This window comes from Betta splendens, chromosome 6 (assembly GCF_900634795.4).
Source record: "Betta splendens chromosome 6, fBetSpl5.4, whole genome shotgun sequence".
Taxonomy (NCBI): Eukaryota; Metazoa; Chordata; class Actinopteri; order Anabantiformes; family Osphronemidae; genus Betta; species Betta splendens.
Window position 1 is genome coordinate 7,889,414 of NC_040886.2, and position 25,414 is coordinate 7,914,827.

Genomic DNA, 25,414 nt, shown 5'->3' on the forward strand with positions numbered 1-25,414 from the left:
TTACAGCCAAGCATCACTGTGATGACACCAACATGAATCATGTTAAAGAATGGGTCCAGTGACTGAAGCAAGCTTCCAGCAGCCTGTTCATTGTTTATTGTGGACACTTTTATCACTGTAATTCTTAGGCACATGATCACATATAGGCCACAAATGGGAACGAGACACAGAATAGAAGAGTTGAAGGAAAGTGGAAGAAACTAGCAGCACAGCAGTGTTTTACAGTAAATGTCCCGCGTTCCTTTAAGACGGCCCCATAATCCAATTGTGTGATGTGCTGGGTGCAATCAAACACTTAGCAGAGAGGAACCCATCCATCACCCTGTTGTCAGGACACTGTCGTCTACTGAGGATTGCAGGGAGGGGTCTTCTCCACGTGTCACATGGTGAATGGTGATAATTAATGACAGATATGAAAAAAATGAATTTCTTGGTGCTGGTGTGAAATAAAAAAATTAAAACTCTGATGAGGTTTGGTCACTGTTAATACAAATATATACACCGACCTTTTGGTAGTTTTTGAAAAGATTTGCTGAAATTTTAATCCACCTTCATATTGTGCGTTTTTAGTGTATGTTATGTTGGCCTAACACTTTTACCCAGTTTTGGGTACGGTACTTCCTTGCTCTTTTAATGAGCTAGTCTGCAAAACTTCAAAATAATCTGATTGAAACTGAGTTTCGTCTGTGGCTAATCTGCATTGATTATCAGTGCCAGTGTGTATTCTACACTGCAGATTATAGTCTGTTTCTTGATGCAGATGTTTCAGTTCAAAATGCTACTCTGTCACTGAAACTACAAAAATAAACTAAAGAGTTGCTTACTACAGACAAACAATGAAGTCGTTATCCCTCCTGTGACTCGCTCGCTGTGTGTGTGTGTGTGTGTGTGTGTGTGTGTGTGTGTGTGTGTGTGTGTGTGTGTGTGTGTGTGTGTGTGTGTGTGTGTGTGTGTGTGTGTGTGTGTGTGTGTGTGTGTGTCTCCTCACTCTGCCCTCACTAAAGGGCCAGCGCCACTAGATGGTGCTGGTCATCTTAAACAGCACTTAAACAGCACCACAGGGTGTCACTAAAGGCTTGTGCTCGTCCCGTATTGTTGCTGAAAGGTGAACCACAGTGTGAGGGAGCAAACCGAGGGCAAGGTGATAAAGATTAGCTTTCCTATAAAATGGCCGATAAGAAAAAGAAGCAGTCATTTAAACATGCTACACGTTGAATGTTTGATGGTAAGTAAACATCTATAAAGCTACAAGAATTTCAAATGAATTCGAAATTTTACTACACCTAGTTGTAGGGTTTGTGACACAACAAGCAATAAAATGTCAAGTTGACAACTAAAAGTTGAATTAAATGGTGTTTGATAAGGACAGATGATAATATCAGGAATGGACCTTTACATAATTACAATGCACACACCTTAAACAGCAGCTCTTCGAGAACACTGGGAGAAAAGAATGGATGCTGATTACTGAATTTTTCTGGAGGTAGACGCTGCCTGTTGCTCCTCCCTGATGATGACCATGTGATGCAGGTCACACACAGTGACAGCAGAGCGAGGACAGCCTCGTTGTCCTCACCTTGTACCGGCTGGAGTCCAACAGAGACCATCGGGATTTAGAAATCAAAGGAGACTGTTTGGTTCTTGTTTTTCGTTGTTGCCTGTTCGTTTTTGTTGTGTCGACCTGGAACAGCAGTGGGGAAAAGTTTATTCAGTGACTAAACATCTAATGACAGGAGCTTCTGATGGCGGGGGATGAGTTACCAGTAATTTGCAATAGAGGAGGCGCACAGAAAGACTGCGTGGATCAAGACGGACAAACTCAGCCACAGAAAAAGCTTTCGCACTCAATCGAAGAGATACTGAGTCGGCCTGCGTGCGTCCGCAGAGAGACAGGAGCTCACCGTGACTGGCCTGTCCTCAAGGAGACGACCACATCCCACCTGCGTTCGTCTGCAGGTACAGTATGTCCTGTACTCCTATATGTAATTACTTTATTATTAGGAGCAGTAGTAGTAAATTTTAGCAGAAGTAGTAGAAGAGAAGGAGGAAATATCAGTAGCAATATTTTAATTAAGAAGTGCAATTACAGGGAAAGTCTGTTAATCTATATTTAATTTTGTTTACTTTATTATTATTATTATTATTTGTAGTAGCATAAGTAACAGTAGTAGTAAAAATAAAAGAAATAGCAGTAGCAGTATTTTTGTTGAGAAATGAATTCACAAAAAATGGTGGTAGTAGTAGTAGTACTGTAGTAGTAGAAGTGTAGCAATAGTACCAGTAGTAGTGGAGCTAGAAGAAATAGCAGCAGTAGTAGTATTAGTAGCAGTAAAGTAGTTTTAGCAATAGCAGTACTAGTATTTTGTTGACGAATGCCATCACACTGTAAAATCAGCAGAAAGCGCGATTGTAACTCTAACTCTGTCCATAGACTGTGGTCAGTTTCAACTACTTGGAGAGTCTCCAAAGGCAAACACAGGTTGTGTGAGTGAGTATGACGCAATGTTTTCTAAGCGCATTAATTGAGGCTTGGCTTCGTGTTTATAAAGACTGGCCTGGTTACAGGTCAGAGGAAAAAGAGGCAGACCAGGGTCACGTTCACGCCGTTCCAGGTGCAGGAGCTGGAGGAGGTCTTCCTGCAGACCCACTACCCCGACATCAACTCCAGAGACCAGTTAGCCTCGCGCCTGCACCTCACCGAGGGCCGAATACAGGTCGGCCTCCTGCTGCTGCTGTACTCGGTTTAGGATTAGTACTGGTCAGCACAGCAACCGCTAGTGCAATATGAGCGATAATATATAATACATACATTCTGTAAATGAAAAATTGTTTCTATAAACTCCTGACAGCAAAAATTGATCACACAGATTGTCTATAATTTTAACTAGCATAAATTGCTAATAGATTTTAATTTCCGTTTCATGTAACAGCAATAAACTACCGAAGCCAAACTTGCTAAGAATACAAATTCTCCCCAGACACAATGAGTTGTTTTATATAATTAGATTTTTTTTCATAGGATTAAAAATAAGAGTAAAATTAAATAGGCCACATTTTTCTATACATATACTGCATTCATACATTTGTGACATTTGTAAAATCCAACTTAAAGTTTATTGTTTTTTAATATTGTTTAACTGTTTTCTTAAGTAAACTATCAAATAAATTAGCTTGTTTTTCCTTGCTAGATAATTCTTTAAAAATGCTTGTTAATAAACAGAAATGAGACAACGTTATGATTCATTTTTCTTGCAGATTTGGTTCCAGAACCGCAGAGCCAAGTGGAGGAAGGCCGAGACGCTGAAGGACATAGAGCTGATGAGCAGACAGCACGTCCAGTCGGCCACTCGTCAGACGCTGTATTATGACGTAAGAACACATTGACACGACATGTTCTCATTTTTAATAATGATTAATTTTTAATTCATGAAGCACCAGTGAGTCAGTTTAATGGGCATGGTTCCATTTAATGTTTCGCAATTTGACTTTGAATGTACGCAATCGCCACGGTCTGCGTATTGTCCACTGTGTGTGATCTTAAGGATCTGTTCACGGCATAACTGGTGTTTTCCTGACAGAAGCCCCAGCTCCTGCAGGCCGTGTGCTGGCTGCCCTGCTGCTTACCCGAGGCCCTGCGGCCGAGGCTGGTGCTCAGAGCGATATCGACGCCGTCGGTGCTGATCGACTCACATTCCCCACATCACAGGACTCTGCATTTTGACCCACCGGGGACTGAAAGATAGGACGACTCTTATATAGAAGAGTCAAATATATGAGACTTCAATCGTGGTGATGCACAAAATAAAGACATGCTGAATCTGTCAAACTGTGCTGTACATACTGTGTGTTCACCAGCTACAAGAAGGTTAGTGTTTCCCATTTATCAATGTCCTGCAGGCTAAGGAGAGCGTTGAGTCCTGGTGATAAGTCTGTTGAGATGTGTTAGTTCAAGGTTTGTGGTGCGGGTCCTGCTTCGGTGTGTGTGAGCCGTGTTATTGTGGAGCACAGAATCCAGACTTTTTCATGACACCACACTTCCTTGTCTCAGATAAGATACAGCGCTCCCATAAACTGAGTGGCTTTCTGACAACCTCTCCTTATCTTAATTTGGGCTTGTAAATGGAGGTTATTGGCAGGTCAGCTGGGCAATACAAAGAACATGTCGTTCACCAGTAAGAAGCCATAATTACTATCAACCTAAAGGACGTGATTAAAGAAATGTTGTGACTTTAATGGAAAAAGTTCTAAAAGCCTCATGACCGTCCCACTAATAAAATGCAATAAAATCTATTTAATTGTCCTTTTTTCACCTTGAAACAAACACTCAAACGCGTCTCTTCTCCTTCCTCCCAAGGCCATTTTTCTAATAATTACCAATTATAAGAAAGATAACAAAGCATCACCTTTGCTATCAAAGCCACAGCTGACCTCTCTGCACCATGACTGATTGTATTTAACAAGCCACTGAGTGCAGTTCAACTTTTCACCCCACTCATATCGTCTTTTATTGCATGTGTTTGCAGTGAGGGGAACTGCTCTCCCGGCTGCACGGACCGGATTAAAGGATACAAGGTGAAAAGTTGTTGGAGAACGACCAACACAAAATCCTCCCAGTGTTTTTTGTAGCAAAAGGTTTATATGTCTAAAACTAACTCAACTTGACTTTCATCCCAGGTTTTGCTGCCATGGCTTGAACCTAACAATGGTTGTTCCAGTTAAAAAGCTATGGAGTTCACTAAAACATAGACCATTTACTGTCATCTCTCAGGTAAACAGATGTGACATATTTATCACTTTTAAGTGGCAGAAATAAATCTCCACACATACATGTCTCGCTTGGGAAGTGTTATAAGAACTCACAGGACGAATGAAAGCATGCGGACGCCGTAAATCACACAACACACTAAAAGCCTTGTGAGTCTGTGCTAATAGCGCTCAGTGTAATGGATTCAGAGAAATCAGTCATGACGCACACACACACACAGTGAGATCAGACTTTTACTCTGTTTATTTGCTGTGTAACATCTGTATTTGTAGTGTTCAGCATCAAATTGAAAGACTAGCAACTAAGTTGTCTCTTCTGTAATGTGGATACAAAACACCTAAACAAGAACCAAGGACAAAATGTAGTTTCTCACAGCTTAATACCACTTAAATATATATATATATGATTAGAATAAAACTAATAAAATGACTAATACTCCGGAGTACTAAGTTTAGTTAAGTTTGTCTTCCTGTAATAAATGTAATAGATACACGTACAGTAGATAAGGCTTAGACGTTATTTAGGCCGTATCCATAAAGTCCGATAAATTTAATGTTAACTTGCATAACTTTTAATTCTGCATTTTGCAAGTGTAATTTGTAAAATAAACTCTCCGATCGATCGCTCCGACGCTATTCCTGCGGTGGCCGACAGGTGGCGCGCTCGCACCCGTGAATAAGCAGAATTGATGCTCTCTGTTTTGTCGAGTGTCACACAGCGAACAGCACTGACCTGGTTTTAAACCGCGGCGCATCATCTATCGGCCATCACGCTGGAGTGTAAAGTGGGTTTGGTCGATTAGACTTTTAGGGGGAATCTGAATATCTGCGGGCTTAGTTTTTCACCCCCTGCCTGCGCTGGATCTCCGGAGAGGGGGCGGATTTCAGCATCCCTCAGCCTCCGCCTGCCCCTTTGGCTCGCTCCGACGCGGCGGTGAGGCAGTGGCAGTCGCGCATCGAGGGTGGGGGGGGCGGACAGACAGGGGCGATGGCCGCCGGTGGAGGATGCGGGGGATCGGTGGAGCAGTACCGGGCCGACGTGGAGCGGCTCACCCAGGAACTTGCCGAGGCGAACCGGGAGAAGATCCGAGCCGCGGAGTACGGTCTGGTGGTGCTGGAGGAGAACCAGGCTCTGAAGCAGAAGTATGTCGACCTGGAGACCGACCAGGAGACCCTCAGGAAGGAGTTGGAGCAGCTGCAGGAGGTGGGTGGCGGAGGCGCTGTTGCTGTGTGACAGCTGTGGCGGACGCAGCCCCGGGGGTTCGTTCCCGTCGCTTCAGAGGCCAGTGCGCGCACCGGTCAGCAGGTAGAGCAGGGTCACAGTGGGGGGGGGGGGGCAGCGACCAGGGCCCGTCACGTGACCCCCAAACAAACAAATCAGTGCTTTAATGACGCTTAATTAGAACTATTCGTCGTGGGGTTTGTTGTTTTCAAAATGCTTAAGATGTGATTGAGTTGGAACAAGTTCCAACCATAACCTTTTGTGCAGTGGAGCCAAAGGCAGCAGCACTGGACGCTGTGTCTGTGGTGTAAGCACCAACACTACTGCACCTCCCACCACTCAGTCTATTGTCTCTGGGTTCCTTCCTTGTGTATGAAGCACAGAGCAATTCCAGGCAACTCCTCTGGACCATTCAGCTGCTCTCTGTGCCATCAGTGGCTGAATCCTCACAGCTGTTGCTTGTTTGTGTTGTTGCTCAAAGGCACAAGGGCACCTGAAGATGAAAGCTTATTCATTCACATTTTACAGCGTTCTCCGCGTTGTTTTGGTCGCGTCGCTCTGTGTCGGCTGGTTTTGAACTGAAGCGCTTCTTGGTCGGGTCTGAATAATGAGCGCTGGCTGCGTTCACGTATTCGGCCATTAAAGCCCCATGCATTAGGCATCAAGGGGCGGCTGCTGACAGGGCTTCGCAGCTCAAGGTCGCTTGTGAAGTGGCTTCACACCAGGGTCAGAGCTACAGGAGAGCTTTTTGTGGACGTGTGTAAATTTCAGCCAGCACAGACAACATGATGAGAGCTACTTCTTATAATGTTCAGCATCATCACTTTAATAAGTTTTCAGTATAAAAATCATAAAATTATGGAAATAATAGTGCGTCCATAATTTGAAAGACCAATGACTTTGATGTTTATATAAATAATAATAGTATTATATTTACAGCATATTTCTTTCTTAAGTTTCTTTGAATTTAACTGATGTGCAGAATCATCTTGGTGTTTTTGAAGATGAAGAGACGACCAAACTCAAATTTCACGCTTGCGGATTATTGAAAGATGGCAGAAATGTCATAAAGTCAGAGCAGGGAAGGAAGCGATCAGATGACAACACTGGACTTTTATACAGTGAGAGGCAAGAAGGGATAAAGGGAAGGAGATTTTGAGAGGAGTTGAAAAGTGCAGCACCAGCGCGCTTTGTTTTCGTCTGTCGTCCGCCAGCATCAGGGTCCTTTGTGCTCTTTCTTCCCCACCTGCTCTTCTTTCCCTCGCGTGGCGGAGGGAACGGTTATTGCTTCCACAGAAAGAGGCCTCCAGGTTCCAGTCTGTCTGTCGCAAGAGGCTGAGTTGCAGAGAGGAAAACCTGCCACTGTAATAACATCACCTCAGCCGCTCACATCCTCGGGAGAGGTGCATTATAAAAAAAAGGGCAGGAAGACTGCACTGTAAATGGAAATTGGAATTGGAATTGCTTCTGGGACTGATGGAGCATCTCACAGCATCTGACTGTGGAAGATCAAAACCCTATTACACACATTTATTTTATTCTGTTTGAGGAGGCATTTATTTTCTGTTTCATCCAATCCTTCAAAGTAAATGTCCCAGAGGAAATAGCTTCATATCCACAGAGCTGACAGTAAGCATTACAGCAATATTTGTTTTTGTAATAAATGTAGGTTTCTCATTGTATATATTCTCAGTGTGTGTGTGTGTGTGTGTGTGTGTGTGTGTGTGTGTGTGTGTGTGTGTGTTTATAATCACGTTCTGTCGTAGGCTCCAAGCATCAATGCAGGACAGCAGCAGTTTGGAACCAAGCTGGAGGTTTAGTTTGAATATCACCAGGGCATCTTTCAAGCTTGTACTGTACCTGTAGGAGGGTCTGCAGGGTCCCGGCAGAGGCGCTGAGAGCGTGTTTTGTCCCTGTGAGCAGCGTGAAGTGGCCTTTTCCCTCCTGTGTTTCCCTTCACACCGCTCCCTCACTCATCCTCTTACCCCGTCTTACTCCGTGCCTTCTGGCGCGCCCGCTCTCGCACTTGAAGTATGTATTTGTCTTTGGATAGCTGCCTAAGCCAGTGAGACACCATTACCCCCGAGCTCTGGCCTTTTAGTGCTGTCTCCAGGCAGATCAACCTCTGATACGACACAGTGTAATAGGCCGAGAGAGGAGCATGCCATCACTGCGGAGTGGGAGGGGTGTGTGTGTGTGTGTGTGTGTGTGTGTGTGTGTGTGTGTGTGTGTGTGTGTGTGTGCGTGCGTGCGTGTGTGTGTGTGAGAAGAGTTATTAAAGTTCTGCCACTGATTTCCTGTCACTGGATAAAACATTAATGCCGTTTGATTTGACCCTGACAACAAAATTGCGCTTCTATCTCCAATAATCTTGTGACATGACGATAATGATGGTAATGTTGACAGGCAGCACGTTTGACACATGTGATCGACGCTGGCAGTTCACAGGTCAGTTCTGTTCTCCGCGTCTGCAGGCGGAGGAAAATGCCAGCTGAGGTCTGCGTCAAAATCTTCACGTGGCAGCTTGAAAAAAGCCCAAAGAGGAGGATTGATTCATTGCTCATCGCTCCAGCATCAGAGCTTTCTGCCTTTAGAAAAATCACACAATAGCACTATTGATGACTTGTCACTTCCTACACTTTATTCTACGGGGAACAAACAGGTTGCCAGGTTCTTAGGGGGATCCATAGTGATGCAGAGATGCCTGACTTGAGCTCCATCAGGCTGAACCTTAAACTACTACGAAGTGAAGGCCATGAACTGAGCAGTCGTTAACTCTCCTCTCTCCGCTCCCAGGTCTCCAGTTCAGGGATGTTCAGGGATCCGTCATGAGCGCAGCTGTGGTTGTAAATCTATCCGTCCTGACTGAGGAGAAGCGATACATTAAATATTCCTCTGCTCCCGCTTCTCCTCCCGCCCTGCAGGGGTTCATCTATGGAACACAGTCATAATGAAGCAGGGACTTGAATCAATAACCTTCCTTTAGCTGCGCTGTAAAACACCATCCACCCACCGCCCCACTCCCCTGGCTCACCCCCCCCCGAACACCCCTATAACCTCACCCCCCACCCTCACCCCCTGCAGTGAAGTGGGAATTATGCATCGATTTTTTTTCCCTCTGAGTGAGAATCAGATCATATCTAAGCTCATGTGTAGATTTGAGTGCATTGTGCGAATCACTATATGTTGGTGAAACAGATCGGACGCATTACGAACAGCTGCTGATTTAGTCACCTAAAAAGCTTTTTCTCAGAAATAATCTGGGCTTTAGCTGCTGGAGACCTCAGGCAGCTAGAGGATGTAGCCGTCAACACACGATGGAGGGAGAACACTCTGAGTGCTGCAGGGTCTGGTGTTGTTGACCTTTGACCTGAGCTACGCGACAGGCCTGGGAATGCAGGTGAGCGGCCAGATGTGCACGCGACCGCCCTTGCGTGTGGTCCACCGCTGACGGGAAGGTCGTTTGTCTCAGTCCAGTCACTGGGCATGAGTGGTGGGGAGGAGAGAGAGGGGCGATCGAGCTGGAGCCACGGCGGCCCATGAGCCAGGTCTCTTTGTTGTTATGGGTTTTTATGGCGGTGTTGAGTGGTTGAAGTGAGGCCTGCCCTGTTTCTTATTTGTCCCTTTGTGTTTGAAATCTCATGACACACAAAAGACAGTGTCGTCCTCCCTGCAGATTCCCATTTTACAGAAAGCTCCTTTTTTCTGCTGCAGTGAAACACGGCCGCTGGCGAAGGGAAGAGGGAACAGGACTCCCCTGCCTGCAGGCTGCCGTATTGATTGGTCGTCTGCTTTAGCTGTGTGTGCTGCAAACTGTGAAAGCGCAGCAGAAAGCCGGCCTCCCGTCTCGCGGGGGAACTTCTGTATTTTCCTCCGAACCGTCTCCGTGGAGCGAGCGGCGCTTGTGACATCTGTTGTCTGAATTCATCGCCGTCGTTTCGGTGATTTGCCTGTTATGAGTCCGTGCCTGGCTTTCGCTCTAGACAGACTCATTTCCCTTTGACCATAATCTTCTCTCGTGCTCATCATCTCCGCGGAGGGAGGAGGCGACGACGAGAGGCCCTAATGTGGAGCAGTGGTCGCCTGAGACTCCGGCCGCTCCTCTTCCTCCTCACAGACGAAGACGCCCTCATAGTGGGTGTGTGGCACAGATTCAGGCTCAGAGGATTTGTCTGGCTCAGTGTTAGCGTTAGGCCACGTGCAGAACGAGATGGAAATTAAATCATCGGCTCGTTTTTAATTAACCTCGCGCTTTATCGTAGTAGAGCTGACGTCAAGCCAGGTCATGAAAATCAAGGGAAGAAGCTGTTTGTGACGGCATGCTGGACGTGATGACGACACGAAAGCACTGAGGCCCCCTGTGTCAATACCAACAGGGCTGTGTGTGTGTGGGGGGGGGCAGCCTGTCCATTGTAGTATGTAGTGTATGTGTGAGTTCTCCACTGCAGAGAGGAGGAAGTGTGTGTGTGTGTGTGTGTGTGTGTGTGTGTGTGTGTGTGTGTGTGTGCGTGCGTGCGTGCGTGCGTGCGTGCGTGTGTGTGTGTGTGTATCGCATGCCCCGGCTGCCTCTCTGGGTGTGTCTCCCCGGTGCTGCAGTCCGGGCTCATCTTACCTTTTCCCTTTAAATAAGGCTCCCGGTAGCTCATAGTGGTGACGTGTGCTGTAGCAGCGAGGGGAAACAGTGGGCCAGTCTCCACTTAGCGCTCTAATTCTCCCTCCCTTCAGGCTACTTCCTGAATGCTGGAACTGCAGAGGAGCCCTAGTACTTACTTAGTGATCATAATAAAAATGGACTGTTGTCACTTAGAGGGAATATGATGCAGAGAGGAGCCACTCAGAGGCTTCTAGGCATTAATAAATGATTTTTGTTATTATTATTAATATTATTATTATCTGAGGGATAAGGAGCTGGGACGTTCGTTAAGTAGGTCATTCGTGCTTTTATTAGTGATAGAAAGTTTGTTCGGTTGTTTGTTCGGTCACTTCAGTTTTCATGAGTTTCAGAGCGTCACTGTGTTTATGGGGCCGGGCCCCGAGGGCGAGGACGCAGCATCGCATTCCCGCGTTTGCACAGGTTTTAGACCGAAAACCATTGGCTGAACACAAACGTCTGATTCACTGGCGCCGTCATTTTCTTCTTCACTTCCTCCCTTCATTCCTTGTTGTCCGTCTGGCTCCGCATTGTGCTCCGGTGAATGGCGCGTACTTCACTGTGTATTCCTGAGTGCGCGTTCTTGCGCAGCGATGCCTTCAGGCGCAGGCCGCGCGTCCGCGTGGTCCAGTCGCTCGTGATCTCCTCGCGGTCGCGTTTCCGAGCAGAACGACAGCTACATGTGACACAGCCACAGCTGGTAGCGCTCGAAAGCATTTTCCTCCCGACTGAGCACTTCCATTGTAACATCCTCTTTATCAGTACAGAAACAACAAGGATTAAACAAGAAGGAGAGGGGAATTTCAGGATGTAGTTGAAGGGGAGGAAAATTGAAGATTCATTAGAGATTCAGTACAGCTGCCTCCTCCTGTTACAGAATCACAGAATCTGAAGTGATGGACAGTCTGGGACATGATCCAGCGTCTTTACGTGAGCCAAATTGAACCCGTGTAGCAAACCACATCTTTTTAGCTAAACGCAGCCAGTCCTCTGGCAGCGCCTCGGCCCCTCGCAGCGCCTGTCCTCCACACTGAGCTGGTGACAAAGCGACAGATGTGTCACTACGGTGGATTATTGGCTGCAACGCGTATTAGGGTTTTTCAGTTGTTATCCTGCTTTATAGATTTTTTTTCTTCATGAGTGTCTGTATGAAAGCGTATTGTTGTTGGAGGAAGAGGCTTTAGGGGGGCAACAAGGAGGAATGCAAGGCAGAGCAGTTCTTCCCCAGGCATGAAATATTTACTATTATGGTACAGACACAACATCGTATCAAAAAATGATAAGCATCCTGGTGACGGGGTTGTAATATCAGGTCCAAGAACAACTCTAAGCACATGTTTTCACAGGTTAGAGTTTGCTGTTGAAATGACGCCTCCAGTGCGTTTGTTGTGCTGTAATTAGTGTCAGTGCTTTTGTTGTGCGACCTCCGTTCTTGCTGGGCTGCGATCACCCAGCTCCCCCTCTCTGGTGTGTTTTTATCCATGACACATCTCTCGACTTGGCACTTTTCCCTGTCGCTCATAAATGTTTGCGTCCTTGTTAGAGGGCAAAAGCGTCGGGGCAGATTTCCCGTTCTTGTACGTGGACGGTTTATCGTTGTTGTGGCTATCAGAGTGATAGCGGCCCAATGGGGGTGCTTGATAATAAATATTTAAAGGGATATTCCACTCAATTTGGTCTTTTTACCCATTTTAGTTGCTGACAGGGGATATATTTGTGTTCACTTTGTGAACTTTGTGAATGACAAATTCAGCATTTCCCTTCTAACTGTTCTGTTGTATAACTCCTGAAGCCTCACACAAACAATGTGAGAGAAAGTGAGTCAGGAATATTTCCATGTGTGTTATTGATTCATTCAGGCTGATCTGTGTTAGTTGTTGTTCACATGCTGTGACTGTATCTTCACTAAAATCCAATCTGATTTATGTCTCTAATATTTTTGTTTTGTAGGGATGGATTAAATATGTATTTGCTGTGTGCTGAAATGTTCACAAGCAAAATCTATCTATATCTAAAAAAAAAAAACAATATTGAGATACAATATATATTGTATCTCATAGTGGGCACAACACAGTGTTTCTCCATGACCAACAGCTGCTTAACTTCTCAGCAGCAGACTGAATGTCTCTCTCCATGGTACTGAACTCCTGGACGCAGTTGTCGAGGCCAACCATCTAGAGTCTAAAATACAAAATAATCCTGATTTTACATACAACAGGGCACAGACATAAATCATTTATTGATTCAGGACTATTTTGTTACAGGACAGCATCTTACTGTAGCTCTCTGACCTTGAAATTTTAATCACACCCCGATCTGAGCTTGGTTTGTGTTTATCTATAAATATAGTTGGTCTGTGCTGCTGGATAGACTGGATACATGACTGTAATCATGATACTTTGATGGATCTTAGCAGCCAAGTAGTAGCAGTGGTTCTCCAGTGTGTAAAAATAGACTCCTGGTGTATATGCACACGCTTGCAGGCTCTCCCTTGGCTCCTCATTAGGGACTGCAACACAAGGATTTCAGGGTTACACACACACACACACACACACACACACACACACACACACACACACACACACACACACACACACACACACACACACACACACACACACACACAGATACACACACATCCTTTTCTCTTTACAGTGGTGCAGTGGTTGTTTCTTCCCTCTAGCTGCACCTCTCGCCGTGGCCCCAGGGGTGAATATCTATAGAAGGGGGCTCCATTGTCTGGACTTCATCCACTGAGGCACAGAAGGCCTGTGAGCCCCAAGGCTGAATGCATAATGTGGTTTTTAGTATGAAAACATGCTGCCAATCTGTGGCTTAAACTTTAATTTCCTGCACCATTTCATATGTTTTCTGGCTTAAATAACTGTTATAATTGCCATACAGTATAGGACGCTGTTCTCATCACTTTAATAAAGCGTGGAGCGCTGTAATTATCCTGAAAAAAATACAGAGCTGCTATTGTGTTATTTCCACCGCCTCTATACAGTTGACACCAACAGGAGAGCCCCGGCACACTGGGCTCTTTTATGTGTAAACATCGACCCACAGCCATCAGTGTCACTCACGGTGATTTCCTTTGAGAGGAGCCATATACGCAGATGGAGCGAGCACACTTCGAGGAGCTGCGCTAAGCCCAGGAAGGAGGAAACCATCAGGAGCCAGAGATTCTCTGCGAGTGTGATGCTGAATCACTGGTTGTAATGTTCTACTGCATGTGTCTGTTTTTGCTTTGTTCATCTGGCATTTGTTGACCAGAAAAGAGTAAATACTGCATAAAATGTGAATATTGAACAACACAGACTAGAAAGGAGAGTTTATATATATTATATTTCTTCTTTCTGATTAATATTAAATATCAAGTTAGCAAATACCACTGTCTTCAAAGACCATCAGTCAAGAAAGGTCATATTGTACTTTATAATACTTTATTATTATACTTTATATCATTGTTTTTACCTTTGATGCCAGAAAAGCAACACAGTGGCCCTGTGGGGTCGAGTTGTGCTGTAGGGCTCAGCTGTTGAAGTGGAGCCTACTCAGATGCTGACAGCCTCTCATCTAAAGCAAAGAAAAATATAGAGCTGTTCAGCTTTGTTCCTCCCTCTTAACCGTTCTTTGCAATCACACCGCGACCGTCCAGTGAGAGCAAGGAATGAGAGAGAGAGGGAGAGAGAGAGAGAGAGAGAGAGAGCGAGAGGAGGAAAAAGAAAGATTTACACAGAGACTGAGCCCCAGTATAATAGTCTCTAATAGTATTTTTTCGTGAGTTGTTCATGACAATTACAAATATAATTGTATAATGTGCTGCATAGTTACATTTTTAATTCAAATGGGAAACAGAAGAATGTGTGGAATTTAAAATGTGCCCAAAGGGGAATCATCACAAACAGCAGTGTATTAATGTACATGATTTACATGGCTCAGCATGTACTGTAGATCATGTGTATCACGCATAAACTAGCTGTCTGACTGTAATAAAAACTTGCTGCTTGTTCAGCCAAAGACCTCATACTCAGACAGCTGCACAACGGGGCACAGGTTTGCTCCAAATAATAGATGTTTGTTCCATTATAAATGATTCATCCTGAGCAGAGAGAACTGGGATGATGCTTTGTGGATTATTAATCTAGTTTAAAATAAATGTCTCCCCTATGACTATATGGTCGATTTGGTGGCGTAACTGTATCTGGAGTGCTGCATCCAGAGGACTATAATAACTACACATCACCATGATAACTTCACATGACGGCTTTGGTTTTGATTCCGGCAAATAGTTTTGACCCCTGCTGTGATTTGAGCTTTCCTCCCATCGGGTGGATGCAGTGCTTCCTGTTTTGCTGTTGATGCCTGCTTTGATTTTCTCAATCAGGCCTCGCCTCCTTCATCACGACATGTCAGCTCTCCGTGCCGTGAAAACCTGTGTCAGGAAAATGGGAACAATGTGTCTATTGATCACGGTGAAACATCATCCCACCCAGACGGAAGACTGTCGCTGCCGTCGGTGGTCAAAAGCTCAGCGGCGCTGGGCTTGAGGCCGTAAGATCTGCTCGCTTTTCTTGCCAGTGGACGCAAATCCCTCACGAGGATTAGGAGGCTGATGCGATATGACAGGATTTGGATCGGCGTCATTCCGGTTTCGACTTTGCAAAAGATGTTTTATTAGTCGTTCCTCTCCTATTAGTTTTGCAATCAGCCCGTTCACTTTGCTGCCTGTCATCCAGTGCTCATCCCTGCGTCCCCCCCCCCCCCCCCAGGCGTTCGGCCAGGCCTACTCCAACCAGCGTAAGGTGGCGGAGGACGGAGAGACCAACGAGGAGACGCTGCTGCGGGAGTCGGCGTCCAAAGAGGCCTACTACGTGGGGCGAGTGTCAGAGCTGCAGGCCGAGGTGACGCTGAGCCATTCGGTGGCGTCCAACGCCCGGTCGGAGAGCGAGCGGCTCAACGCGCTGGTGCAGGAGCTGCGAGAGGTGAGAGGTCGACGCTCGCTGACTGCAGAGAGAGGGGCGAGGGGGTGAGATGCGTGCGTGCAAGCGCGCGTCCGCACGTCTGCAGCCACTGGGAGAGTTCGCGCCGGGGTCAGACACCGCGGCCCACGACCCCATTGTGGGGGGAAAATCCGGGGCTAAGCTGGGGAATGAATGAAATGCCCTGAGCTCGGCACATGTGCAGACCGCTGTCATCAACCAGTACGAGACCCACACACACGTGTTCATTCGTTGATTCATCGCTGAATATGAGCTGTTACTGAGGGTGTTCAGCACGAACCCCTCATACAGTAGTACCAACACTATGCAAATAAGCAGAGTGATATGAAGACCTGTTGATAGAACAGCAGCAAGGTGAATATTTCCTGATGAGCCTAGTCAACAGGTTCAGGGCTCTTTAATTAATGATGATGTGATCATCAGATGCCTTCTGCTTCTCGTTGAAAGCCTCATTTGCCTGCTGGAGGCCAATTATCAGCAAGACTCACCTTTTACACATGATAAGCAGATGTTGCAGCTAAATTAGGGGTCTGTCACACACACAAATCTTTGGTCTGAGCCAGTGTAGCCTCACAATTATATTTATGCACAGTAGTCATTTACCAGAACTTATTAGTTGTAGTAATAAATTGGAATAAACCAATTGCTGTTGTGTCATGAGTCTGTCCCAGCAGCGACCTCTGGGTCAGTGACTGGTTTGTAGCAGGCCCATTGCCAGAGTTGTGTGCTGTACTGTTCCTGATCCTGGTCACTACAGACCATGACACTTAAATACAGCCTCACTGACTTATATTTATTTATTTCCCGGACTAGGATAGGAACATTTTCAGTGCAGCTGCAGAAGCCGTGGCACTTTAGCTCCTATTAGTTTGAAAGAAGTAGGCCCTGCAGTCAGTCAGGCACCAGCACTAAAACTGTCATTGACCCATAAACACACACAAAGTGGAAAATAGAGGTTCTGAAAAGAGAGAGAAGGGGAGAGAGAGAGAGAGAAAGAGAGAGAGAGAGAGAGAGAGAGAGAGAGAGAGTGAGAGAGAGAGTGTGCATGTGTGTGTGTGTGTGTGTGTGTGTGTGTGTGTGTGTGTGTGTGTGTGTGTGTGTGTGTGTGTGTGTGTGTGTGTGTGTGTGTACCACCCTATCCTGGGTCAGCACTTCTGCCATATGTACAGGAAGCAGTAGGCAGCTCTGCAGTGAGCAAGGAACAAACACACGTCTTCTTCCCGACCATGCATCATTTTTGTATATATATGTATATATATATATATATATATATTTATTGTTGAATGAATGTTTTGTGCTTTTTTATTACATCCTTCTACAAATCAGATTAATGCACTTGAAGCCCATACATGTGTGTAAATCGGATGTAGATGTGAACCTGCCTGACGGTAACATGGTGATGGTTTTAAATTACCTGTGTCAGCTCGTTCTGAGACAGGCCTCATCAGTCTTCCTCTACATTAGTACTTCTGCTGAGGTCTACTCTACTCAGATATACGACCCTGGTGCTGGGGGATTTCTCCAACATTTCTGTGTGATTCTGCTCAGCAACTGTGCACAGCAGGCGACCTAAACACGTGACCTTTAGAACTTTTTTAAGTACTCCATTGTTGTTTCCGACCGCAGAGCAATGAAACGCTGGAGCTGCAAAGGAGCCGGATGAGGGAGGAGATCAAGGAGTACAAGTTCAGAGAGACCCGGCTGCTCCAGGACTACACCGAGCTGGAGGAGGAGAACATCACTCTGCAGAAGCTGGTCTCTACACTGAAGCAGAACCAGGTAAACTAGTCTGTACCTGCTGCATCTGATATGTTGCATTCACTGTCCCCATCAGGATTCTTACTCCCTCCTGCCTCTCCTCTCCCCAGGTGGAGTACGAAGGCCTGAAGCACGAAATCAAGGTGCTGGAGGAGGAGACGGTTCTCCTCAACAGCCAGCTGGAAGACGCGCTGCGCCTGAAGGAGATCTCCGAGGCTCAGCTGGAGGAGGCCTTGGACGCCCTCAAGAGCGAGCGCGAGCACAAGAACAACCTGCGGAAGGAGCTGGCCCATCACATCAGCCTGAGCGACAGCGTGTACGGAGCCGGCGCCCACCTGGCGCTCACCGTCACCGGCGTCGAGGGCCTCAAGTTCCCGGAGGACGCGAACGGGACCGGCGGCACCAACGGCGGCGCCGTCCCCGCCGCCAACGGCAACAATGAGGACAACAACCGGCGCAACGGGCAGCTCCACGCGGCCAAGATCAACGGGGAGTACTGCCCGGGCCGGAAGGCGGAGGGCCTGCACCCGGTGCCGGACCTGTTCAGCGAGCTCAACCTGTCAGAGATGCAGAAGCTGAAGCAGCAGCTGCTACAGGTGAGTCACAGTGCACATGTTTGTAACAACAATATTAATCAATAGATTCAAATGAGGCACAAGCGGTTCGAGCGTCAGCCAGCAGAGCGTGGGTGGAGATGAGGGGCGCGGCGATGCGCTCGCGTGAGTCGTCGGGAGCTCTGTCACAGTGATTAGCGTCTGATGAGCTCGAGAGCAAACACGGCCGCGGGACGGGGACAGAAAATGACTCTTTCTGCTGTTTGTTTGGAGAAATGGCGACAGAAATAGAGGAGAAAACGTCGCGGCGCGTTTTGGTTTTTTTATCTGCTGTCCACTTCCATTTATACAACAATTATATTATGATGGGCTGCATCCATGAAATGGAGCCCACTACTTTCTGTTGGAGTCAGTGTTAAACTGCACACGTTAAAAATAATAGGCAGATTAGATTTGTGATCAAATGTAATTAAGGCATAGCTGCAGTTTTCAGCCTACGTGAACCTGGAGAGGAGGAAATCTGATTAGCGGGTGATGCTTTAGCCGTGTGCCGCTCTGTAAACACAATTACTCCCTAATCAACTTTCTCCTTGATGTGATTATTCTGGGAAAGAAGCGAAAGCCACGCTCATCATTGCCAGTCACATTTTGCAAAATCAACATAGCCTATTTTAAAAATTTCTAAAGTTGTTTGACTGTAGGAGAAACTTTAGGCATTTAGTGTTTCATTCATTAACCTGATGTGTTCAGTGCACTAACTTTATCGGGATCAAGACCATTAAGGTTTGAGATGAACCAGCTTATGAGTCCATCCCCATTTGTTTGATCACTCGCTGCCTAATTACAGATGTTGCACAAAACTTTGTCCTTATCTTTATTAAGCTCTTTGTGTATTTTAGCCAAGTCATACTGATTATGCATGTGCGCAACTGAGCTGTGGGTTCTCCTAAAGCGTTTATGAGCAGGCGTCCGGTTTTAACGGTGGTTTATCATTGAGAAATAAGCGCGGGCTAATTTAGATTGAGGCTTTGTTGACCCTCTGTCCCTCCAGGTGGAGCGGGAGAAGGCGGCGCTGCTCATGAACCTGCAGGAGTCCCAGACCCAGCTGCAGCACACGCAGGGCGTCCTGACGGAGCAGAACGAGCAGGTCCACCGCCTCACGGAGCGCGTCAACGCCATGAAGTGCCTCAACGGGGACAAAGAGCTGGACGACCCGAAGCAGCGCGAGAAGCCCGACGGCGGCGCCGCGTCCCCGCCGGCCGGCGGCCGCCGCGAGCCCGACGTCCACGGGTTCGAGATCCTGGAGAGCAAGTACAAGGTGGCGGTGACGGAGGTGATCGGACTGAAGGCCGAGCTCAAGGCCCTGAAGGAGAAGTACAACCAGGCTGTGGAGGGACAGGGAGACTGCCACAGCGACGACAAGCTGCAGGCCTTGAGTGAACAGGTTTGTCGCTCACGCACTTTGAGACTTGTGTTCAAACCCCTCCGCTCCGTGCAGCTCCGTGTTGACTGATTTCCCCCGAGCAGGTCACTCGCCTGGAGCGCAGCTGCCGCGAGGGCCGGGAGCGGGCGGCGAGCCTGGAGGCGGAGCTCCGCGGCGCCGCCGGCGCGGCCGCGGAGAGCCACGGCCTGCTGAACGCGGCGCAGGACGAGCTGGTGACGTTCAGCGAGGAGCTGGCGCAGCTCTACCACCACGTGTGCCTGTGCAACAACGAGACGCCCAACCGCGTCATGCTGGACTACTACCGGCAGAGCCGCGTCACGCGCGGCGGCAGCCTCAAGGGCTCCGAGGACCCGCGGGCCCTGCTCTCGCCCCGCCTGGCCCGGCGCCTGGCCGCCGTGTCCGCCGCCTGCTCCCCCGAGGCCAAAGACGCCCACCATCACCACGGCGACGCGGCCGCGGCGGACCCCCCTTCCGGCCACGGCAGCCCCACCCGCCACCCGTGCCCGTCGCCGGTGCCCCCGGAGGCCGGCGGGGACCTGCGGAAGGAGCCCATGAACATCTACAACCTGAACGCCATCATCAGAGACCAGATCAAGCACCTGCAGAGGGCCGTGGACCGCTCGCTGCAGCTGTCCCGGCAGAGGGCGGCGGCCAGGGAGCTGGCGCCGATGCTGGATAAGGACAAGGAGGCGTGCATGGAGGAGATCCTCAAGCTCAAATCCCTCCTCAGCACCAAGAGAGAGCAGATCGCCACTCTCAGGCTGGTGCTCAAAGCCAATAAGCAGGTAAAGAGGAGAGTTCTTCTTCTACGGTAAAAGTGTGACACTGGAGGGTCTGATACAGATGTTGTGATGCGCAGACAGCAGAGGGTGCGCTGGCCAACCTAAAGAGCAAGTATGAAAACGAGAAGGCCATGGTAACGGAGACCATGATGAAGCTGAGGAACGAGCTGAAGGCGCTGAAAGAAGACGCCGCCACCTTCTCCTCCCTCAGGGCCATGTTCGCCACGAGGTGGGTTCCGTTGTGCACTGGGAGAGAACAGGAGGTGCTGCAGATAACAGAGCCCCGTGTGTGTGACGGTGCCGTTGTCCCTGCAGGTGTGACGAGTACGTGACCCAGCTGGACGAGATGCAGAGGCAGCTGGCGGCGGCGGAGGACGAGAAGAAGACGCTGAACTCGCTGCTGCGCATGGCCATCCAGCAGAAGCTGGCGCTGACGCAGCGCCTGGAGGACCTGGAGTTCGACCACGAGCAGATCCACCGCGGCCGCGGGGCCAAGGTGCCCAAGATCAAAAGCAGCCCGCCCAAAGTAAGTCCCCGGGGGGCCTTTCTCCCGGCCCCGTCCGGCTCCACAGCCGCTCCATCATCAGCACCCACACCTTCGCCCCCCCCCCCCCCCCCCCCCCCCCCCCGGCCCTCTGTAGCCCTCCTCCTAGCGCCTCAGTGGCTGAGTTTAGAGTTTAACCCATCTTTGCACAAGCCTCGTCCTTGCACAAGCCAGACGCCTCGGGTTTAGATGGGATACAGGGAGGAGGAAAAACTGTTTTGATCTGTTCCCACCTCCAGACTGACTGAAGGTTGGACGTTTTAATAACAGACCTTTTGTGTCTTTTGTACAAGACCTTAGAGTGGAAATTAACTTGATGCACTGTCTGCTTCAACATATAGTGACTCACACTACCTCCCTGTGGTGAACTCAGTGAATGACAAGCCAGGGTTTTTATTTACATCTGCATGGACTTCAGCCTGTAATATATTTTACATAGTGCATTTGTACATTTGCATGCTGTGATTTTCTCATGTAGAGTTCTGCCAAAAAGCATTTGAAAGGCTGTTAAATTGCTCACGCGCTGCTCAGAGTAACCAGTCGGACCTCTTCTCTGTGCCTGCATTTAGCTCCTAAACAGACCGAACACGTTATTGCCTACTATTAACACTAGAACTACTGGGTTTTCTAAATATACCCATTCCAACTAGAAGGTGGTCAAATGATCTGCTAGCTGAGACCCTGAATCATCTGTGATCCCCCTTCACGTTGACGGTCGCCTCCCTGACAGAACTCTGTGGGTGTAATACCAGCTCCCGCCACCAGGTGGAAATGTCACATCACATTTCCATCCTCCTCCCTGTCAAATGCTGTTTGACGCGTCTCCTTTTCTCTCTCGCACCAGTTCATCATATAAACCGTTAGCTTGGCTCACGCGTAGACGGGGGCCAACACGTCGTACACGTGTTCTCTACGCAGCAGGGTCCACTTGTTTGGGCTCATGAAGGAGCAGCGATCGACCCCTGCTCTTTCTGTGCCGTACAAATCAATACAGTATTGGATTTGCAAGCGCGAGTGCGCGTGTGTTGTGTGTGTGTTACTGTGTCTGTATTTCTGTCTTGAGCCGCTTTGTGTTGCTGTGTGCTGTAGCTGAACACAGACCCACTCAGATGAGACTATTTCACTCGCGAACCCGTAAAACCGCTGAATCTACGCTGCCGAGAACGAGCCATTGTTGTTGCCGCCCATCAGGCTGAGCAGCGCGTGCCCTGTCCCGTCTCCCCCTGTGTTCTCTGTCCTGTTGTCTAACCCTGGGTGTCACCACTCTGTACATCTGTCTAATTTATCAGTTTCTTGTAGATTGTCAGCAGCCTGCTGCCTCAGTACCGTCACTCTCCCCGCAACTGAGGCGAGGGCGAGCCTCCGTAGCCCGCAGGTAACAAGCTGTAGAGCCTGGTAGTGGTGGGATCCACGTCTGTCTGTCTGTCTGTCTGTCTGTCTGTCTGTCTGTCTGTCTGTCTGTCTGTCTGTCTGTCTGTCTGTCTGTCTCCCACATCCTTTTCACATCTGAGCCGAGGGCTGGGCATGTAGCACAGACTCCCCCCATGTAGCCACTCGCCCTTCTTCTTTTTCTTTAAAGAGGGAAGTTATTATTTTAGACACGAAGAAGGATTTGGGCTCAAAACGGCCAAACTTCCATCCTGTGTGAGACAGGACGGTGAGGTTGGGCGCCATTACATCTCACCTGAGGTCAGAGCTAAAAGAAGCGTTTAAATGAAAGGATCTTCAGGGGATTTGTGGTAAAAGCTTGAAGGTGGCTGTAAAACCAGGGATGATAACACTAAGGCAGTACTTGAACGCATCACAAAATCTTGTCCTTTCACCCCTTTTAGTTGTATCTTTTTGTTCACGTGTTCCTCACCTGCCCAGCAGACCTTCACTCTTTCTGTTGTTCTATAGTTTATTACCCCTTGTCGCCTCTGAATGACTCATCCAGTCTAATTCACCCGTCTCTGCTTTGTCTCTGTGCGTCCTCAGACCTAAACCTGTGACGGACCTCCAGGACCGCCGGGCTGCCCTGTCCGGCAGCAGGGGCCTCCTCTCCCCGTGTGACCCCCGTAACTGTCTGACCCAGCAACCCCAGCCGCCCGGCACCTAGCTCACCTCTGCAGCCCGGGTCCTGGCCTTGGTCTGAGCAGAGACAGAGACACTCTGGAAGGGGGCACCCCCCCCCCCAAACCTAGCAGTCCAGCCTGGTGCTTACTGACCTCCGTACCCACCCCCAAGCTATCTGACCCAGCCACAGCTGGTCTCCTGGTTACCTGGGTCGCAGAACACGAGCCGAACACTCTCATCCTCTGGAGAAGTGGCATCCTGTGTCGGAAAAGACTGAAGTGGGGCTCAAATGCCAGAGACCCTAATCATGGGAACCTTTTACCTTATTCCCATTAGTATTTATTTGTAATTATTTATTTACTTATTGATTTGTGACTTGTTTCAGAGATATTTATTACTGGAATGTGTTTGTTTGTTTGTTTGTTTGTTTGTTTGTTTGTTTGTTTGTTTGTTTGTTTGTTTGTTTGTTTGTTTGTTTGTTTGTTTGTTTGTTTGTTTGTTTGTTTGTTTTTGCCATTTTTCCCGTGTGGTTAACCTTTTGGTGATCGCACACACCATTTGGCACATTTAATACTGGACACAAACGTTTCTGCTCTGTTTAACAGGAAAACAGCTGAACTTGCTATTTACAAAAGTTCCTACTGGTCTAGTAAACAGGTTCAATTGCCTGTTGTTTCAATATTTAACTTAGATTTTGTCACTATAATAATCACTAATATACAGGATATGTCATTTTTACAGAATGGGAGGATGTTGGCTTTGTTACGTGCAGGTAAACATCTTATTACAGTTTCTTGTTTTGGTGACAGGTGGATTTAATCAAGCTTTTCCTTGTGAAACTTGTGGTTTTTATACAATTTATTTTGCAAATCATGTGTGTAAAAACTATTTTATACTTCTTTTTTGTTTATTTATTTTTTACAAAAGGGGGGGTCAGTGTTGTTGTGTCTGTAACAGACCTCCGATCTCTTCAGAGACTGGAGTTGATAAGTGGTTTTGCTTTTTGAGTTTCGCAGGTTCAAGTGGATGGATGTTAGCTGAGAAGCTTATTCTCTCCATAAAGTGTTCTCTGTCCTTTTTTTTAATTGCATCAATCACAACCAACGCATCCATGTCGCCAGTCCTCCAAACCACCCTTGTCTGTGATTGTACCATGTAGCTGTATGCAGTACAGACCAAGCACAATTATGCACTGTGCGTTCTCGCAATGCAGGAGCACCGGCCATGGAGTGAAGTGGTTCATAGGACTGACCTTGTCTTTCAGTCAGTTGTGTCAAAATGAGCTAACCAGCAGGCTGAAGGGTAAAAGCAGAGTGTCCCCAGCTTACATCAGCAATAATGGGGACACGGATACAGCGCCGTTGTCCGTTTCCTTTAACGCTGACTAGATGTTTCTGAAATGGATGTAACGTGTGAGCTTGTTGCATAATTGAAGCCCATTTGCTCCATCTTTATGCTCCTAGAACGCCTTCAACGCCTCCTGAACTGAACACGTACTTTAGCCATATAGTCGGATGAATGGGTTGGTTTGAAATGCTCTGGGAATAAGCGGAGCCTTCCTGCGGTTCACACTGTTGGCTGCGACCAGAGCACGCGACTGCAGAGCGATCCGTGTTTGTTGTCCCAACCATGCTGGCCCATAGGTGAGCCGGCTCTCCTGGTTTGTTTGCACAATATAGCAGAGGATGGAGAAGCACTATCCCCATAATAAACAGCCTGTGGTTTGAAGGCGGCGATGGCTGGAATGAAGCAGGTTTCCTCCGTATCAGACCGTGTTTAGCTGGTTTCACACGTCAATAAAAGACATGTCCTTGAATTTCGATGTTGCCTTGTTTCTGGTATTCATTAAATTCAAAGCGCGTACGGTGCACAGAGCGACATCAACCACATCACCAGTCACAGCAACAATGATGCCACTATACTGCTGTTTTATATATTTATACATACATGTTTAATAGCACACGATTTAATCATTTAAATTTATTAGTTTATGTGATTTATTATATTAAATAAAGACATGAATAAATTAATTACATAATTTAATGTATTCATGTCTTAGGTGGCTTAGTAACTCCTTTATTTAAAACTTTTAGCTAATATTAAATTAAGATATGGATTAAAGGTTAATCTATATGTTCACCTATATGCTGACAAATTACAAAGTAAAGCAAAACTAGTTACCACACAACATATCTAATAGTAAAGTTCTCATCATACACTAAACAAGTGTCAAATAGACAATATATTACTCAATTACTGATAAATTAAAAATATAAGTTTCACTATTTAACAGAACTTTCAAATGAACCTAAATACTATGCATTTGTAAATCCTGCTGTCGTGTGACTGTACTGGAGAAGGACGCACTTCCTCCTTCTGATGGAGTAAAGTCCCTAAGTTTGGAATAAGGTTGCGGCTTTTGTTCTGATAGTTGCTCTTAGAATAAGAGGCCAGCGGTCGCATTGAGTCAACGAGGCTCCTGTCCTCGCAGCTACAGACACGGTGCGCGTGCTGCCGCCTCCAACAGCGCGTCCATTGTGCCGTTCCCACAACAGGGAGGTGCGCGCGGAGAGGCGCGCGCCGGGCGGCGCTCGGGAACCTCCCACCAAGGTGACTTTGGAGGGAGACGATTGG

General features: G+C 47.5%; 1 protein-coding gene across 3 annotated transcripts; it reads left to right on the plus strand.

Annotated features, from left to right (window-relative positions):
* Positions 1-5,383: 5,383 nt before the first annotated feature.
* Positions 5,384-24,596, plus strand: bicd1a (bicaudal D homolog 1a). Of its 3 annotated transcripts, none has more exons than XM_029154044.3 (10): positions 5,384-5,968; positions 15,413-15,625; positions 17,270-17,422; positions 17,512-17,997; positions 19,007-19,399; positions 19,483-20,184; positions 20,259-20,410; positions 20,497-20,707; positions 22,015-22,100; positions 22,703-24,596. In XM_029154044.3, the coding sequence occupies exons 1-10, from the start codon at positions 5,753-5,755 to the stop codon at positions 22,821-22,823; spliced, it is 2,733 nt and encodes a 910-aa protein (XP_029009877.1). In that variant the 5' UTR covers positions 5,384-5,752; the 3' UTR covers positions 22,824-24,596. The 3 variants fall into 3 exon arrangements, with proteins under 3 accessions (XP_029009877.1, XP_029009878.1, XP_029009879.1); XM_029154045.3 differs by having other exon boundaries at positions 5,386-5,968; positions 22,025-22,100; positions 22,703-22,841; XM_029154046.3 differs by lacking the exon at positions 22,015-22,100 and having other exon boundaries at positions 5,389-5,968.
* Positions 24,597-25,414: the final 818 nt, after the last annotated feature.